This window comes from Stigmatopora argus, chromosome 12, assembly GCF_051989625.1.
Source record: "Stigmatopora argus isolate UIUO_Sarg chromosome 12, RoL_Sarg_1.0, whole genome shotgun sequence".
NCBI lineage: Eukaryota > Metazoa > Chordata > Actinopteri > Syngnathiformes > Syngnathidae > Stigmatopora > Stigmatopora argus.
In genome coordinates, this window is record NC_135398.1 from 16,680,440 (window position 1) to 16,698,014 (window position 17,575).

A 17,575-nucleotide genomic window follows, 5' to 3' on the forward strand; every position below is an offset into this window, starting at 1 on the left:
CACTTAAACTCCTCCACCTGGGGGAGGATCTGATCCCTCACCCGGAGAAGACATGCCACTTTTTTCTGACTGAGGACCATGATCTCAGATTTGGAGGTGCTGGTTCTCATCCCGACCGCTTCACACTCGGTTGCAAATTGTTCCAGCGACAGTTGGAGATCATGGCCTGATGAAGCCAATAGAACCAAATCATCTGCAAAAAGCAGGGATGCAATACTGAGGCCACCAAACCGGACCCCTTCAACGCCACGGCTGCGCCTAGATCAGGCATGGGCAAACTATGGTCCGGGGGCCACATGCGGCCCATTCAACGTTTTAATCCGGCCCGCCAAACTTGATAATATTAAATTAATTAACCTTGTTAATTTTTATTTTCCCTGCATTTCTAATGTGCACTGCAGATACATTGTCTTTGTTGAGGTGAAGCGTACTTTACCCTTTCACCCTTCTCAACCCATCAGCCTCTCTTTAAAGATGAGCGGACATAAGAAAATGAAAGTGTTCAATGCGGAGTGGACAACTAAATATTTTTTCACTGAACACCGATCATCTGCTGTTTTCCTAATGTTAGGTTCAGTAGTCTCACTTTTATTATATATTTGATCGCAATAAATAACGCTTCGCTTGCAACCGTGATAAACAACGGGAAGGTCGCTCCTCTATCCAGCTAGACTTATCAAAGTTGTTTTGAGAAATTCTCTCTTGCAAGTGCTTAGATTCAAGATGGCGCTGTTCACGCGGGAGCCAGTGGCAGTAGCTTTGTACACTCTTATGTTTTACGTGTTTTACAGCCTTTCTATCTTTTTTTAATTACATTTTAATATTTCTTAATACATTCTAAGTAGGCTTTTTGGTTGTTGATAATGACGACAGGGCCTATGTCCGATTATTATTATTATTTTACTTTAATGTTTTTACAACTTTCTGTGTTCTGTTAGCCTGGCTTCTTTCGGCTACTTCTTTTTTGGAACCATTCAGCCATGCCTACGCTGTCACACACATGGCACTAGCTGTTACAATACGCAGCAGAAGCAGCAACACCTCGGTGCCGCCGGAGTTTCGGAGCTGGACAAAAGTGCCAGGAGAAGAAGCAACGCTTCTGACCAACCATTCCATCATGGGATAAGATAGAAGAGCTGTCTGCGCTTACCACGCCGGAAGCGGAGTCCTGCTCTGCTGCTGTTGTCTTCACATTATCAATAAGCTGCCATTCAAGAAGTTTGCCCACCCCTGGTATAAACAAACTTGCCTCTTTTATACTATTATTGTCCCAAATTAAACACATTATCAATAAGCTGCCTTTGACGGCATAGACGTGATGCCTCTTTTATACTATTATTGTCCAAAATTAAACACATTATCAATAAACTGCCATTGACGGCGTAGACGTCAATGTCAGCTTATTGATAGTGTTTAATTTGGGACAATAATAGTTATAAAAGACGCAAGTTTGTCTATACCAGGGGTGGGCAAACTTTTTGACTTGCGGGCCAGAATGGATACTGAAATTTGACAGCACTTGGACATGCAATGTAATTTATTAAACCTGAGGATTGAAATATAAGAAAAAAGACACAATTGAAGGTGAAAATTTATTTTCAAATTTACTTTCAACATTAAGAACATATTATTCAAGGAAAGAAAGCAGTCTTTAAATTGAGAGTGATGACCGGTATTGCAGGGCAAAGGGAAATGAGGTCATTGATTTTTACTATAATTTGGACAACGTCGGCGGGCCGGATTAAAAAGCCTAACGGGCCGTATATGGCCCGCGGGCCGTAGTTTTTGAAAACATGTACACACGCCAATACGAGCGAGTCCAATTTGGACTATGTGCCTGCCGCACTCCTTTTTTATGTTGAGTCTGGTTTTGGGACGTCTGGAATCCGTCCCTTAAGTGGGGGGTACTGTCACGTCTTGTTATGGTTTTGGGTGGAGGTGGAGGTGTGTGTGCATGTGTGTATGTGTCATCGTTTACCTTCAACCTGCATAAGGGACGAAAGATGGAATTTAGCCCTCAATCTTACATATTTACATATACATTCATTAACATGAATATGTTCATTAATGTGCTATCCCTTATTAACAAAATCAAAGTCAAACTCAAACTCAAGAGAGCCCACAGTTGAAACCCTTCTGCATGTAAAGCCTAGTCAGTCTTCGCTGCCCCACCCAGGCGAGGTGTACAGGTTAAGGGGCAAAACACCTGTGATCCTGTGATTTTAACAAAAAAATGGCTGTGTTAAGACCTACCGTATGCATGCATGTACATTTATGTGTATGTATGTATGTATATATGTGCTAAGCAACACGCTTATTTAATTATATATTTATTCATGTATTTATTTCTTGACCTACTTATTACCTATCTATTTATGTCTAAAATGCCTTTCCTATTCCTGCATCCTCACCCTCTTGCCACTGGAACAACGAAATTTCCCGAATACGGGATGAATAAAGTTATAAAGTTATCCAATCCTAAGATACCTGCTGACGATGTAAAATGTTTCCATAAAATTTAGTGGCCCAAGTAAGATCATCTCTGAAAGGGTTCTGCATTTCGTAAGTTTGAGTAGTTCCGAATGGTTACAGCTTGTGGCAAAGCAACTTGGATGTTTACTTTACTCCAGTGCGCCTCTTGGGGTTGCATTGGGCTCCACTGTATACATTTTAGGGTTTTATAGTATGGCCTTTCCTTTGATGTCGGAGCGTGACTTAAGTTGTTGGGGCCAAATCATGTGTTTCAGGCCTGAGAGGCGGGGTTTGGGCGGGTGTATTTTTGATTGAGGCTCAATGGTTATTTAGCAGTGTTTCAGGTGCTGTGATCGAATCGGTTTGCACTGTGTGCATGGAGAGGTTTTCTAAAAGTGTTCTGCATTTCGTAAGTTTGAGTAGTTCCGACTCGTGGCAAAGCATCTTGGATCTTTACTTTACCCAGGTTTCATTATAATTTTCTTACACCCACCTGATAGTGTGGAAGACTGCTGAAAAGAGAAGCTCATTGTAGATGGCCACAGCCATGTGGTGTGGCTCGTGGAAGGCTGAGTGAATTGTTCGGACAGCGTAGAACAAGTAGACACCCCACAGAAGAAAAAGAAACTCCGCTAAGAAGCAAAAGAGATGGGATTGAACTGAAACATAACTTTTAACTGTATTGTCCCAATTAATTTGATTATTTCAAATGTTCTTATATATCACTAAGAATCATAATTCAATCCGGCACATCATTTGTTCTCATTACCTTATAAGCAATAGTTTTTTGAATCGAATGCCTTTATTTTCTCTAAACAAGCACAATTAGATTTAAAACCTCACCATAAAGTGCACACATAAATAAGTAGACATAAAAAGATTTATATACAATAAAATTGAAGTGAGGTTAAAAAAACCTGACTAAAGTCATTAGCAGAACGTGAGGTAGTTATGGTGTTTCAGTGCAATTATCAAAGTGCAAGATAAACATTTGCAGTGGTTAGACTGAAATAAAATTATATTACTTATTAATATGCTTTTGGCAGTGTTATGGAATTTTACGTATTGTGCGGTGACAATACTTAATTAAGCCTAGATTAGGTCATCGGTGCAAAACTCGGGTTGAGTATGGTGACAGATCTTGGGAAGAAACTGTCCTTGAGTCTGTTTGTTTTGGCTGGTATCGTCCTGTAGCGCCTGCTACAGGGCAGCAGTTGATGAGGTGGAAGTCAGGATGTGCATTGTTTCTTGTAATGCCTATGCGCTTCCGAGGCACCGGGAGTTGTAGATGGTGGACAGTCAGCACGCTCCCAATGGCTGACCGGTAGAAGGTCACAAGCAGGTTGGTGTTTAGTTGCTCCTTACTGAGTACTCTAAAAAAAATGTAGTCTTTGCTGCGCCTTCTTGATGAGTTCTGTGGTGTAAGCTGCCCAAGAGAGGTCAGCAGAGATATGGATTTTAAAAGTCTCCACTCATGCCACACATTCACCATTGATATACAGGAGGGCAGGATTGGCTTGGTTCCGTCAGAAGTCCAGGATGAGTTCCCTGGTTTTGGAAATGTTCAGCGCCAAGGTGTTTAGAGCACTGTGTGGAGTGTGGTAGGTAACGCAGAAAAGCAGCCGGAGACGGGGAGTGATAGTGCACAAGAAAAAACTTGAATAAATGAGGCAAGGCTCTCAAAAAAATAACAAAGACTTCAACATCAAAGAACAGAGTCAAACTTGACGAGGAGGACGGGGAAACGAGGACCACAGGACATGGCGAGAGCACAAGGATGGATACACAAGACGATCCGATCAGCTCTGACAAATACACAGGATTTAAATATTCACGGGCTGACGAGACAATCGATAAGACCTGGGTCACACAAGAGGCAGCAAGCAGGAGATACACCAGGGGCAGGGAAACGACAGGTGAACTAAATAGGCAATCACAAGGAGAGGTCACACAGGGGAACAAACCCTGACCAAAGTAATACCAAACAACCACTTGCTGAGTCTAAGGACCTCATCTCTGTCGGCCGCCTCATTCCCATCTGTGATCTACGCCAGTGGTCCCCAACCACCGATGGACCGGTACCGGTCCGTGAGCTACCTAGTGCCGGTCAGTCCGCGTAAAAAATGTTACTGTTTTCAATCTCGCCCTCCTACTTGAAATGAGAAAAGCTGTTATAATAATAATTTAAAAAATGCTATTATGTTTGGTTCTTTTATGCCGTCGTGGGTGTTGTTCGTGCCCCGACCCCACCCCCACACAATTTTGTCTTAAGTCGTCGCCCTCCCCATTAGCCGGTCCTCGAGAAAATGGGAACAGCTTTATCGGTCCGTGGTGAGAAAAAGGATGAGAGGTGGCGACCCAGGTTCACATTCTGGGGTCGGTTGAACAGAACATACTTAATCCAGGAGCAGGTTGAATGTGGTAGCCCAAAATTGGCCAATTTTGGGATAAGAATGTCCGGTATTATCGTGTTAGAGGATGAGCTGTAGTCGATGAAGAAAATTCTGTGATACCTCCCTCTTTTCTCAAGGTGGCTCAGTGCAGTGTGGACGGCAGTGGTTATTGCCTCTTCATTGGATCTAATCGGCTGGTATGCAAACTGATGGGGTCGTGGATGAGGGGGAAACTGGCTTTGATGTGTTTTAGTACCAGATTTTCAAAGTACAGTCATACCTCTACTTATGAATGACTCTAGGTACAAAATGTTCAGGTTAGGAAAGCTTTTTATCTGCAAATGATTACCTCGAGATACGAAAATGATCCAAGTAACGAAATCTCCCAAAGAGTAAATGCATTCCTTATATGTTAATTTATTTTGAAAATATTGTTGCGGATGCATTGATTCTCACTTTAGAACATTTCTATACTCAACTGGGCTCTCAATGGCTGTTTCACAACAACCTTCCATGTTTATTTGACCCGTTGTCTCCTTAAACCTCTGCTTGGAAGAAGCTGTGGCCGAGTGCCTTCAACAGACTCGCAGTCGACAATAACTCATGTTTCAAGATTCTGTCATGTTTTTTTTCACCGCCATTCGTCGTCTTGAAGTTTTTCTTGGAGGAAGCTGTGGCTGCCGAGTGCCTTATATTATAAAGAAAAAAAAGCTGATTTTTGATTGGTCGCAAAAAAATTGATGAAGTTTGGAGTAAATCAATACACAGTCACACTTATTAAGGAAATACATTCATTCATTCATTTTCTGAACAGGTTGCGGGGGGTGCAGGAGCCTATACCAGCTGACTTTTGGGCATGAGGCGAGGGACAAACTTAATCGGTGCCCAGCTGATCGCAGGGCACGAGGAGACAGACAACAATTCACACTCACACTCGTACCTCGAGGCAATTTAGAGTGTCAAACCAGCTTACCATGCATGTCTTTGGAATGTGGAAGGAAACCGGAGTACATGGAGGAAACCCATGCAAGCCCAGGGAGAATATGCAAACTCCACACAGGTTGGCCGACCTGGATTTGAACCCAGGACCCCAGAACTGTGAGGCCAACCCGCTAACATCTCAGCCACCGGGCCACAAAGAATGATCTTTTTACATGATGTAGTTTCTGAGAAAAATGATGTCCACATCAGGCCTTGTAGTCCAAAATTTAACATTGTCGTCTTTGACGACCAAAAATGTGATGTCCACACATGTGGACGCCAGGTCATAGGAGGTTAAGGGACGAATCCAAGATGTCCCAAAACCAAAACATTATCATAAAAAAACAGGAGGGCAGCAGGGGGCCGGAGGAGGACAAGCACGCTGTCCAAACGTGAAAAAAACAAACCCTGAAAGTCCAAAACAAAACAAAAAAACCTTAAACGCGAAGTCGTCCCGGCCGGCCCGCAAAGAAGCGGCGGGCTGGCCTGTCAGGAGGTCATCCCAACCAGCCCACGAGGAAGCCGCGGGCTGGCACGTTGGGAGGTCATCCCCGCTGGCCTGCGGGGAAGCGACTGGCTGGCTCGTTGGCCAGCCATCTGGGTCTAGGCAGTAGCCGGTCATCTTGCCCTGGACAGTCTCTGGAGAGGCGACGGCGTTGTGGCAGGTCGCCTCCCCCTGAACGGTCTCCTGACCGTCCTGTCTCACCCAGAACAGTGGCGATTTTAGCGAGGTCTGGGCATGCCATCTTAATGAGGTCGGGGCGCTGCCCTCTACATTTTTTTCCTTGATTTTGAAATAAAACAAAATTCCACCTTGATTTTTTTTCATTTTATTTCTTGTTCGAAAGTTACAACTACTGGAGTAATATGAACCATCGAAAGAATTTAGATATTTTGACATTAGAAGCAATATGGCTGCCACAACATCCTAAACTTCTGGTAAGAAAATTGTAATTTCTGTAATTAGAAAGCATCAGGTTCTCATCAAGATAGACTTATTTTCTTTCAAATTGAATAATTTGATATTTTGCATTTACAAACACAATCATATTAACTTTCTTATGATATTGACCTAATAATGTGCTTTTGATTCATACAGTATCTCAGAAATACCACTTGTGATGATTTGTATTAAGATTTTCCCCTTCAAAGTAACCACATGAACTCCCTATTAAAACCATGAATATAGAGGTGAAAATTGGGAATCAGCTTATACGAGAGAAATTGTAAATTTCAAAAATTTCAAGGCAACTTTCAGTGTGCGGCTTACGCGCGGGCGGCTTATATGCAAGTAAATGCGGTAAGACATAACATTAGTCAGTTGTCGTAATTGGTTATAAGGGCACTCAAACTTGTATGTCACAGTCCTGTGTCTTCATTTTTTTCCTTTTATTCTGTCTCCCTGTGTTCTCAAAGCTGTGATCTAATGTCTATATTATGTGTGTTTTTCATTATTCTTGTTGTTTCTCTTTTATCGTGCTTAAGTCTGTTATGGGAAGAGTAAAAAAGTACTGGGTAAAGGAGTGAAATGTATGAGGAAAGGGAATTGTCATCTCATCTCATCTTATTTTCTTCCGCTTTATCCAAAGTCGGGTCGTGGGGGCATCAGCATCAGCAGGGAAGCCCAGACTTCCCTCTCCCCATCCACTTCATCCAGCTCTCCCGGGAGTATCCCAAGGCGTTCCCCGACCAGCCAGGAGACATCTACCGGGGAAGGCGTCCTGGGCCAACTCATCTGGCTCCTCTCGTTCCGGAGGAGCAGCGGCTCTACTCCGAGCCCATCCCGGATGACTGAGCTTCTCACCTTATCTCTAAGGAAGAGTGCGGACATCCTGCAGAGGAAACTCATTTCAGCCGCTTGTATCCGGCTTGTTGTTTCGGTCACGATCCACAGCTCGTGACCATAGATGAGGGTGGGAACGTAGACCGACCGGTAAAAAGAGAGCTTCGCCTTTTGGCTCAGCTCCTTCTTCACCACGACGGACCGCATCACTTCCTGATTTTTTCTGCTATTAATTTGTAATGAAGATTTTTTTTTTTCAAAGTTCGTAAAAATTTGAAAATCCACAAAGAAACTCGTAAGCCACTCTTGCTACTAGGACTAAGCACTGAAAAAGAAAAAAAACAAAAGTACTGTTTTTTTCACACCTATAGGGCGCAATTTAAAGTCTATTTTTTTCTTTAAAATGGTCGGTGCACCCAATTGGTCGGTGCTGCTTGTTTGTGCACTAAATTCAAATTTTTGTTTGACCTTGACCGCTTGAGTGACTGGTTCTATTTCCTGCCGACATGCTACTTATTCCAATCAACCCAGCGGACGTTCACCCTAAAAGTACCCTCCCCGTGTATTCCAAGCGTTACGGTAAATCCATTCAAAACATCCCAGGGGAGTGGCAAGGCATTTGACTTCTGTGTGCTCGTAGCGCTTTTAACCCTCAAAAACACTCTCAATACTCAAAGAAACAGCAATTTAGACCTATACAGAGGAAATGCCTGACGTGAATGACAACAGAATGCGGGTGTGAATGCTTGGAAAATGGACTGAAGCCATGGATCGAACACAATTTAACAACGAGGAGGAACAGCTTTGCCAACGGCTTGGGAGTGATGAATGTCGGATGGCTGCCAACATATAAGTTCCATACAAAGGCAGCGTTGCATGAGTTGCGTGACGATTTGGAATGGATTGCCGATGCCTGGGTGAAAGTGCCGGCGAGCACTGTAGTTTGAGCTTTTGTCAAAGCTGGAATCACTATTACGAAACCCCACGACGAACACACTGACCCTGACAATGTTATGGAACCTAGCATTGTTGGTCAACTCTTTATGTCGGATACAGAAGATGAGGACTGACAGATTTGTAGATGATTGAATACTTTGACTTATATTTTCGTAAATATACATTACGTCAGTAAAACAAAGTGAAACTCAGTTTTACTCCTGTTGCCCTTTTTAAAACATACGCTAGCATGCATGCTATGTGCTATGCTGTGTGTCATGCTAGGACATAGCATGCATGCAATGTGCTATGCTGTGTGTCATGCTAGCGCAACCATAGCAGCTCACCCTTTAAAATGAAGCACCCTATGTATTGGCAAAAAAACAGAAAATACACTCGCAACTGAGACTGCGCCCTTTAGGGCAGTGCGTTTTATAGGTGTGAAAATACGATAGTTATAATAGGGATGACCCTACTTCACGATTTTTCGATTATTCGAGGGATTACTGTATTGGGAGCTTCAGTCAAAGTGTTTTTTGTCAGATTCGAGGCGCATTTGATCATCAATGGAATCTTCAGGAGGTGGCGTAGGAGAGCTTTTCAGGAGGAGCTTTTGCGAGAGGTTTTCGGCGCACAAGGGTGAGGTTGATGGGGAAATGACCGCAGTTTCTTTTTTGGTACAAATATGCTTTTGTACAAGGATATGAAACTGTTAAGACAATTGGGATACTTCAACAATTGCGGCTTCAAAATTTGCGGCTTCAACACATCACTTCCGTACATCACTTATTTTTATATTGCGTATAAAAAAAGTTCATGAAAATGTCAAAATTCATGTTGAAACTCCTAAAAGGAAGACAGCGAAGTGTCTTCCTCTAAGAAAATGGCGGAAGACAGGGGACCCTCACAACTCAGCACGGGGAGAAACAAAAATGGCAGGTAGCGGGCGGTGGCAGTCATTTTTATCCGGAGCGCTGAGAGGGTGGATTATTTTCAGAAATGACCTTACGCCGGATGCTGTGGCACTTATTTGAAAATAGAGCTTGCTCGGCAAACAGGACGGCAGAGAGCCTCGGCAAAATGTGAACCCCGGGCGACCTTACGGCCGACGCCGTGAACCTAAACCGAAATTAGAGGTCGGTCAGTGGGAGCCTCGAGGTTGCGGAGCTGATGGTGGAATTTCCCAGAAATGTTTCAAAGTGTACGCTCTGGGTAACATTACGCCGGACGCCGCTGCCCTTGTCCAAAAATAGAGCCCTTTAGGCAGCTAAGAAGGCTGGATGCAGCAGAGGAGCAAAGTGGATGTGAAAATTCCATTTATATGGAATCTCAAATTCCACTTTGCTCCTCCGTGGCGTCCAATCATCAATTAAAAATTGAATTTAACTCACTCATTTCTCATCTCATTTTCTGAACCGCTTTATCCTCACTAGGGTTGTGGGTGTGCTGGAGCTTAACCCAGCTGACTTTGGGCCAGAGGCGGGGGACAGCCTGGATTGGTGGCCAGCCAATCGCAGGGCACAAGGAGACAAACAACCATTCACGCTCACACTCATACTTAGGGGCAATTTAGAGTGTCCAATCAGCCTACCATGCATGTCTTTGGAATGTGGGAGGAAAGCGGAATACCTGGATAAAACACCTGCAAACTCCACACAGGTGGACCGACCTGGATTTGAACCCAGGTCCCCCACTAACCACTCAGGCGCCGGGCCGCCCACTCTTTAATACTTTAAATATATTAGTTGTTTTATGTGTAACACTTTGTTAATGATACTGAATTGACCTCTCTTTATCCTTTTTGTTGCAGGTGCATACATTTCAATAATGTCAGCTCATTGTATGTTAAGCTGATATTGATTCTGAATCATGATAGCTTTTCCTGAACACATTGCACAGAATAGAAACTAACTCACCAACAGCTATCATGTAGTCCCAGCGGTCAAACAGACACATACTAAACTTCAGCCCCTCTGATGACTTAACCTCTGCAATCAAGGCATGATTCAGCTGAGGCTTCTGGCACACTGCAGATGTCCAGGCCACCAGGAACCACAACACCACCAAAAGGATGATTCCCAGCATCCTCAAAACCTGCCAGCTTGACATGTAAGGTGTTCTTTGTGCCGTACGTGACAAGAACACCTTTAATACTCTGGTTGGAATGAGCAGAAGATAACAGTGGTCCTCATTAAAAGTGGTATTGTGAGCTCATTGATTCTTTTTATGGCTGTTCACTTGAATTCACATTCACATACATTTGGCGAAAAAAGAGACTTACTAATAGCGAAATCCATAAATAGCTTATTTCACCTAGCATGTTCTCTGAAAAGTCACGGTATAAGAAATCCAATTAGAGAAAAATACATTTGCTTTTTTAGGGATAAGGAGCTAATTGAAAGTTTAACTTGGGATAAAGATGGCAGATATTTTTTTTATTTATAATCTGAAGAGAAGCTGCCCCAAAGTGTAGAGGTTCACTTGCCTGACTTCGGTGCGGGCAGGCCCGGGCTCAATTGCCCTGGTGGCAGTATGGTTGTGAGTGAGAATGGTCATTTGTCTTTCTGTGTGCCCTACGGATGACTGGCGATCAGTCTAGGATGTAGTCTGCTGTTCGCCCGAAGTCAGCTGGGTTAGGCTCCAGCAACCCCTGCAACCCTTTCGAGGATGTGCGGTATGGGAAATGAATAAATGAAAGAATGAATGAATAATCTGAAGAAGCATTTGGATCAAATGAAGCAGATATCCAGACAGACAGTTATTAAGGATCAGCATGAAGGTGGTTGTCCAGGGCACATTTCACAACCAGTCAGCTAGCTCCAAATATTGGATTAACCAAGTGATTTATTATTTGTGTCCCAGTGATCCTTGGAGCGATGTTGTCTGGGGCGTGTAGGCATAGGAGGCATGAGGAGGTGTAGGCATATATATTGCCTCCCGGATCGGTGCCTGTACGTTAGGGTTCACCCCGGTAGCATCCCTCCGTCTTCGGGTGAGGGGACGCGACCTGACTGTTTTTTTGTGTGTATGTACCAAACAGAAGTTTATAGTACCCACCCTTTTTGGAGTCCTTGGAAGGAGTGCTGGAGAGTGCTCCTTCAGGGGGACTCCGTCGTTCTCCTGGGGGACTTCAAAGCTTATGTGGGCACCAGGACACCCTAGGCCGCAATTTGATTATCAACTTTGTGGTAGTGTCATCGGACCTGCGGTCTCATGTCTTGGACACTCGGGTAAAAAGAGCGGCAGAGCTGTCAACCTGGTGGTGAGTTGGCTCTGATGGTGGGGGCGGATGCCCGTGAGGACTGGGAAACTCAAACGTTTTGTGATCCTGGCGGAGTCACCTTGCAGAAGGAGTTTCAATTCCCAGCTCCGACAGAGAGGAGTGGATCATGGTCCCCACTTCTATTGCAGAGGCAGCAGACCGGAGCTGCGGCCGCAAGGTGGCCGGTGCCTATCATGGCGGGAACCGCAAAACCCGCCGGTGGACACCGGCGGTAAGGAATGCAGTCAGGCTGAAAAAGAAGTCCTATTGGCCTTTTTTGGTCCACGGGACTGCGGAGGCAGCTGAGGGGTACCAGGTGGCCAAGCGGCATGCGACTCTAGTCGTCTACAAGGCAAAAGCCCCATGGGAGGAGTACGGTGAGGCCATGGAGAACGACTTCCAGATGCTTCAAGGAAATTCCGGTCCACCATCCGACGTCTCAAAAGGTGAAAGCAGTGCCCCACCAACACAGTGTCGGAGTGGGGCGCTACTGAACTCGACTCTGGATGTTCTGAATACTTTGAAAACCTCCTCAACTCCACCGACACCCCTTCCCATGAGAAAGCAGACACTGGGTTAGATTTTCTGATCTGTCGGGTGGTTAAAAAGGTCCTTGGTGGCAAGGCCCCGGGGGAGGATGAGACATCGCAACATCGCGTGGACATTAGGGAGAGTGCCTCTTGATTGGCAGCGCCGGGTGGTGAATACCCTTTTTAAAAAGGAGGACCGGAGTGTGTGTTACAATTATCGGGGAATCACACTCCTTAGCCTCCCCGGGAAGGTCTATTCTGGGGTACTGGAGAAGAGTGTCCGCCGGGAGGTCGAATCTCAGATTCAGGAAGAGCAGTGTGGTTTTTGTCCTGGCCGTGGAGCTGACCCACTACCCGACTTTGGATAAACCGGAAGAAGAGAGATGAGATGACATGAGATGAGAGGTGCTGCTTGAGTGTGAATCCCACAAAGGCCACTAATTCACATGATATTTTTACATAAATTAGTGATATTAGGATGAGAATATTTCCCTGTAGTTTACCTGTACAGCTTGAGAATGATAATGCCATACATGATGGCAAAACCCAGCAGGCGAACCCATCTTAAGAGAATACAGCCAAACACACTGGGTTGGAAGTACAGTATCATTACCTGGAGGGAGGTACACAGCACACAAGCAACAAGTGAAAAGAACTAGGGCACAAGCCATAACCATTCTCAAAGTATACATATTTTGTTAAAATGTTAAGGTATCAAGATGGTGCAGATGCTCGCCATGCAGTTATGTTTTATTACTTTAAAATCTGAGCAATAAGTGACTTGTTTACACAGTTACTTTTGAGACTGATTTTTTTTCTATAGAGTAAGGATAATCTAAATGGTGCACACAGGAAAAAGTAGCCCCCAGGCACAAAATAAGTTAACCAGTTATTTGAAATAGTGCTTTAAAAAGTCCCACCATAAACCTAGGATATACGGTACTGAATTCGAGAGATTAAGTTGGAGTTTCCGTTTGATTTACTTAATAAGGGACAGCACATTACTGAAAATATTCATATTCATGTTAATGAACATAAACCGTATTTACTCACATATAAGCCGCTTTTGTCGGACAAAAATGACTGAATCGACGGTACAGCTTACATGCGCATAAAAACACGACATGCACGAAACTGCAAGTTGACGCCGCCATAGCACGATGACGTCATGACACAATGGCACTGTGACATCATGACGCAATGGCATCGTGAGGTTATCATGCAAGCGAATTCGGCCGATACGGTAATTTATTTCAAAATAGAGAAAAGATAAACAGATAAAACGCTAAACAAAATTAATTTTGAGGTCTTTGAATGAAATTCAAGAAAAAAACGTACGTATCTTGCATAAAACTCACGTTCCCGTCACTGCTCGCTCGGAACACAGCCATGTTACCTTGGTCCTGGGGCAGCCATCTTAACCAGGGCGCTGCAGTCTTTTTTTTCATTGTATTTCTTGTTCGAAAGTGACAACTATTGGAGTAATATGAACCATCGAAAGAATTGAGATATTTTGACATTAGAAGCAATATGGTTGCCACAACATCTTAAACCTCTGGTAAGAAAATGGTAATTTCGGTATATAATTAGAAAGCATCAGGTTCTCATCAAGATAGACTTATTTATTTTTTCAAATTGAATAATTTGATATTTTGCATTTACAATGACAGGCATGTTAACTTTTTTTATGATATTGACCCTAATAATGTGCATTTGATTCATACAGTATCTCAGAAATACCACTTGTGATGATTTTTCTGAAGATTTTCTTTTCAAAGTAACACATTTGTATTCCCTATTAAAACCATGAATATGGAGGTGAAAATTGGGAATCAGGGGGGCGGCTTATATGCGAGAAATTGTCAATGAAAAATTTTAAGGCAATTTTAAGGGTGTGGCTTATATGCGTGGGCGGCTTATATGCGAGTAAATACGGTATGGCTGAATGCACTCTTTTTGAAAGGAACTACACAGTCACCTCTAGAGCCAGCCCTTGTTGATGTGTGGGAATATTTTTGTACAGGTCAGACGTGTGTGTGTTTTTTTCATATCTGACAGTGTTGGTGTGTTTTTGGTTTTCTGTCCAATACTTTCAGAGCTTGCTTATAAACGGTTTCAATTGGTTTTAGTGTTGTCTTGAAGGCCGATGATCAACTTGTTAGGCAGTAAATCATGTGTGATTTGATCATTGTCAAAATATGATTTCACAAAGCCATAACCTGTAGTCCTTTTCCGGTGTCACGTTTTGTTGGGGTTGGTGGATGAGTGTGTTTCCTTGTGTGTCCTGTCTGTGTGATTTGTATGCGTTTTGCCTGATGTGTCCCTTTTGGCTCTCCTTTCCTTGTGTGACCCAGATCATTGTAATTGTCATCAACCCCTGTCTGTGTATTTAAACCCTGTGTTTGGGTAGGTCTTTGTTTCCTGTTTCCTGTAAATAATGTTGCCAGTTCGTCGGTTTGTGTCTCCCCTGTTAAGTTTGTATTTTTATTAATTTCATCGCAGTTTTTATTATTTTGTATAAATGTTCTTTATTAAATGTCCTAAGTTGTGCACCAGCACTTCCCTCATGTTGGCCTGCTTCCTGCTCTTGGGTTCTACTTCGCTTCGCAGCCTAAGGCAATTCTTGACAGAATACACCCACCAATAATGGACCCAGTGGGAAGCTCCCGGGTTACTTTTAATTTTTTTTTTACCGAGTACGCCCTGGTGTCGGCCCATTGTTGACACTTTCCACACGGACGGTCTCCCGGACAATTAGTCAGCGATCTACCGTGGTCCTCTGCGTGGGTGGCTGCGGGAAAGCCCAGGTAGAGGTTGTGTCCAACCAGTTACTCCACGCCATGACGCTGGGAGGACGGCATGGGGGCCGCCGGCCAGGCCAAGACACTCGTTCAGAGGCGTGTGCAACGGCAGGCCACGAGGAGCGGGGAGATTTTTGAGGGTCAAGCTCCCACCAGCCGCCTCCTTGCCTCAGACCCTGGGCGATTTACAGCCAAATATTTTTTTCTCCCCTTTCTCGTCGGAAACACGGTGGCGTGCTCCCCCGCGAGACACTGCGGAGGATGGTGTTCAAGCCGCCGGCCAGGCCACGCCGTTTGCCCGGCATGCGCCGGGGGGATATTCGAAGACCGAACTCCTGAGCGAGCTCCCCGTTCTTCCATTGGATTGGATTGGATAACTTTTATTCATCCCGTATTCGGGAAATTTCATTGTGACAGTAGCAAGAGGGTGATTAGACAGAACAACAAAGCAAAAGCACAAAGTACAAAGCAAATCAAAGTAAATGGGATCATTAAGAATCACCAAATCAAATCATTAAGAGAGAAAAGCAGCAAAAACACAAAAACGAGCAAGAGTGGACGGAGCTACCGCCACCGGCTGCCACTTGAACGGCGCCATCTTGGTTGCGGTAGCAAAGACGGATACAGACTCAAAAAGACGTTGTAAAGTTGGACAAAAACTGGAACCACACACAGGAAGTCTTCCACAAGATGGGTAACTTCTGCAGACTGTGACCGAGGTAGAGAATATGCAGAGTCACTCTTCCAAGCTTATCCGCACAGTTCCTCAGTAGTCTGGAACTGAAGACAACAGTAGCAGAGTAGAACTCCCGACTCCGTTTCCGGCCTGGTAAGCGCTGAGAGCTCTTCTATCTTATCCCATGAATAAATGGTTAGTCAGAAGCATTGCTTCTTCTCCCGGCACTTTTGTCCAGCTCTGAATTTCCAGCGGCATTGAGGTGTTGCTCCTTCTGCTGCGTATTGTAACAGCTAGTCTCATGTGTATGACAGCGTAGGCATGGCTGAATGGTTAAAAAAAAGAAGTAGCAGAAAGAAGCCAGGCTAACAGAACAAGGAAAGTTGTAAAAACATTAAAGTAAAAAGTATAAAACAAAAAGTAAAGTAAAAAGGAATGTATTAAGAAATATTAAAATGTAATTAAAAAAGATAGAAGGGCTGTAAAACACGAAAAACATACGAGTAGACAGAGCTACTGCCACTGGCTGCCACGTGAACGGCGCCATCTTGGAGAAAAAAAAAATCAATGCAAGATTCTGGCGGCCGCTCTCAGGCGTCGGGCGACGTCGGCCGCTCCTGGGCTTCGGGCGATGGCGGCCGCTCTCGGGTGTCGGCAGCCATTCTCGGGCGACGGAAGCCGCGCTCAGGTGGCGGACGATGGCACCACTCTCTCGTGCCCGCTAGCCTCTCTAAAGTCCCTATTCCCGCGAGACGCTCTCAAGTGCCTGTTCCTTAGCTGCTCCTGTGTGCCCCTACCAGGGCCCTGCTGTTGTGCGCCCGACGGCAGTGACCCTTTGTTTCCCATTTGAGGCGACCTGCAACACTTCGTGCTTCCTGGTCAAGACGGCCTGCGACATCGCCGCCAAAAATGTGCGTATAAGCCGCACCCTGAAAATTGGCTTGAAATTTTCGAATTTTATAATTTCTTGCCACCCTGATTCCCAATTTTCACCTCCATAGTCGTGGTTTTAATAGGGAGTTCACGTGTAACTTTGAAGGGGTAAATCTTAAGAAAAATCACCACAAGTGGTATTTCTGAGATACTGTATGAATCAAATGCACATTATTAGGGTCAATATCATTAGGAAGTTAATACAGACTCTCCCCTACTTACGAACATTCGACTTACGAACAACGGTACATACGAACATGTCTGCAAATTGCGTTTATGTCGAAAAATGTTCGTAGATTCGATTTTGTATTGCGCACCTTTTTCCGAGTAGTGCTTCTTTCCGCCGCTAATACCGACGCCTGGCGCTTTGAGCGCTCACCTCACCCAGCATCCACCTTCCTCTGCCCAGTTCGTTGCAGTGCGTAAATTGCGTCAGTTGCGTCAGTTGCGTAAGTTGCGTAAGTGCGTAACGTATCTCCAGTGCGCAAAAAACCTTTTTCATTTTTATCATGAAATATCTCGTGCTGCCATTATTCAATATGGTTGGTGAAAAGCGAAAGGCTTCTAGTGAGGGAGGTGCAAGGAAGAGGCAAGCCATTTCATTTGAAACGAGTGGCAATAATAACGAAGCTTGATGCGCGTGAGAGTGGTGAGCGTTGCACGGGCATACAACTTGAATCGTTCGACCGTCAGTACCCTTTATAAACAGAAAGATCGAGCAGCAGGACCCAAATATTGAACTTTGCACAAAGTTTGCAAATCAATTGAATGATGCCATACAGTGCTACCGCATCATTTATGATGAAAA

General features: G+C 44.3%; 1 protein-coding gene across 5 annotated transcripts in view; it reads right to left on the bottom strand.

The window, feature by feature from the left end:
- Window positions 1-17,575, bottom strand: part of LOC144085516 (metabotropic glycine receptor-like) — a 97,864-nt gene that overhangs the window by 30,172 nt on the left and 50,117 nt on the right. For all 5 annotated transcript variants that reach the window (XM_077614854.1, XM_077614856.1, XM_077614853.1 and 2 more), the window contains 3 exons: window positions 12,861-12,970; window positions 10,482-10,720; window positions 2,966-3,104 (listed from right to left, as the gene is read on the bottom strand). In XM_077614854.1, the coding sequence (XP_077470980.1) occupies window positions 2,966-3,104; window positions 10,482-10,720; window positions 12,861-12,970 (488 nt within the window). The remainder of the gene's footprint in view (window positions 1-2,965; window positions 3,105-10,481; window positions 10,721-12,860; window positions 12,971-17,575) is intronic.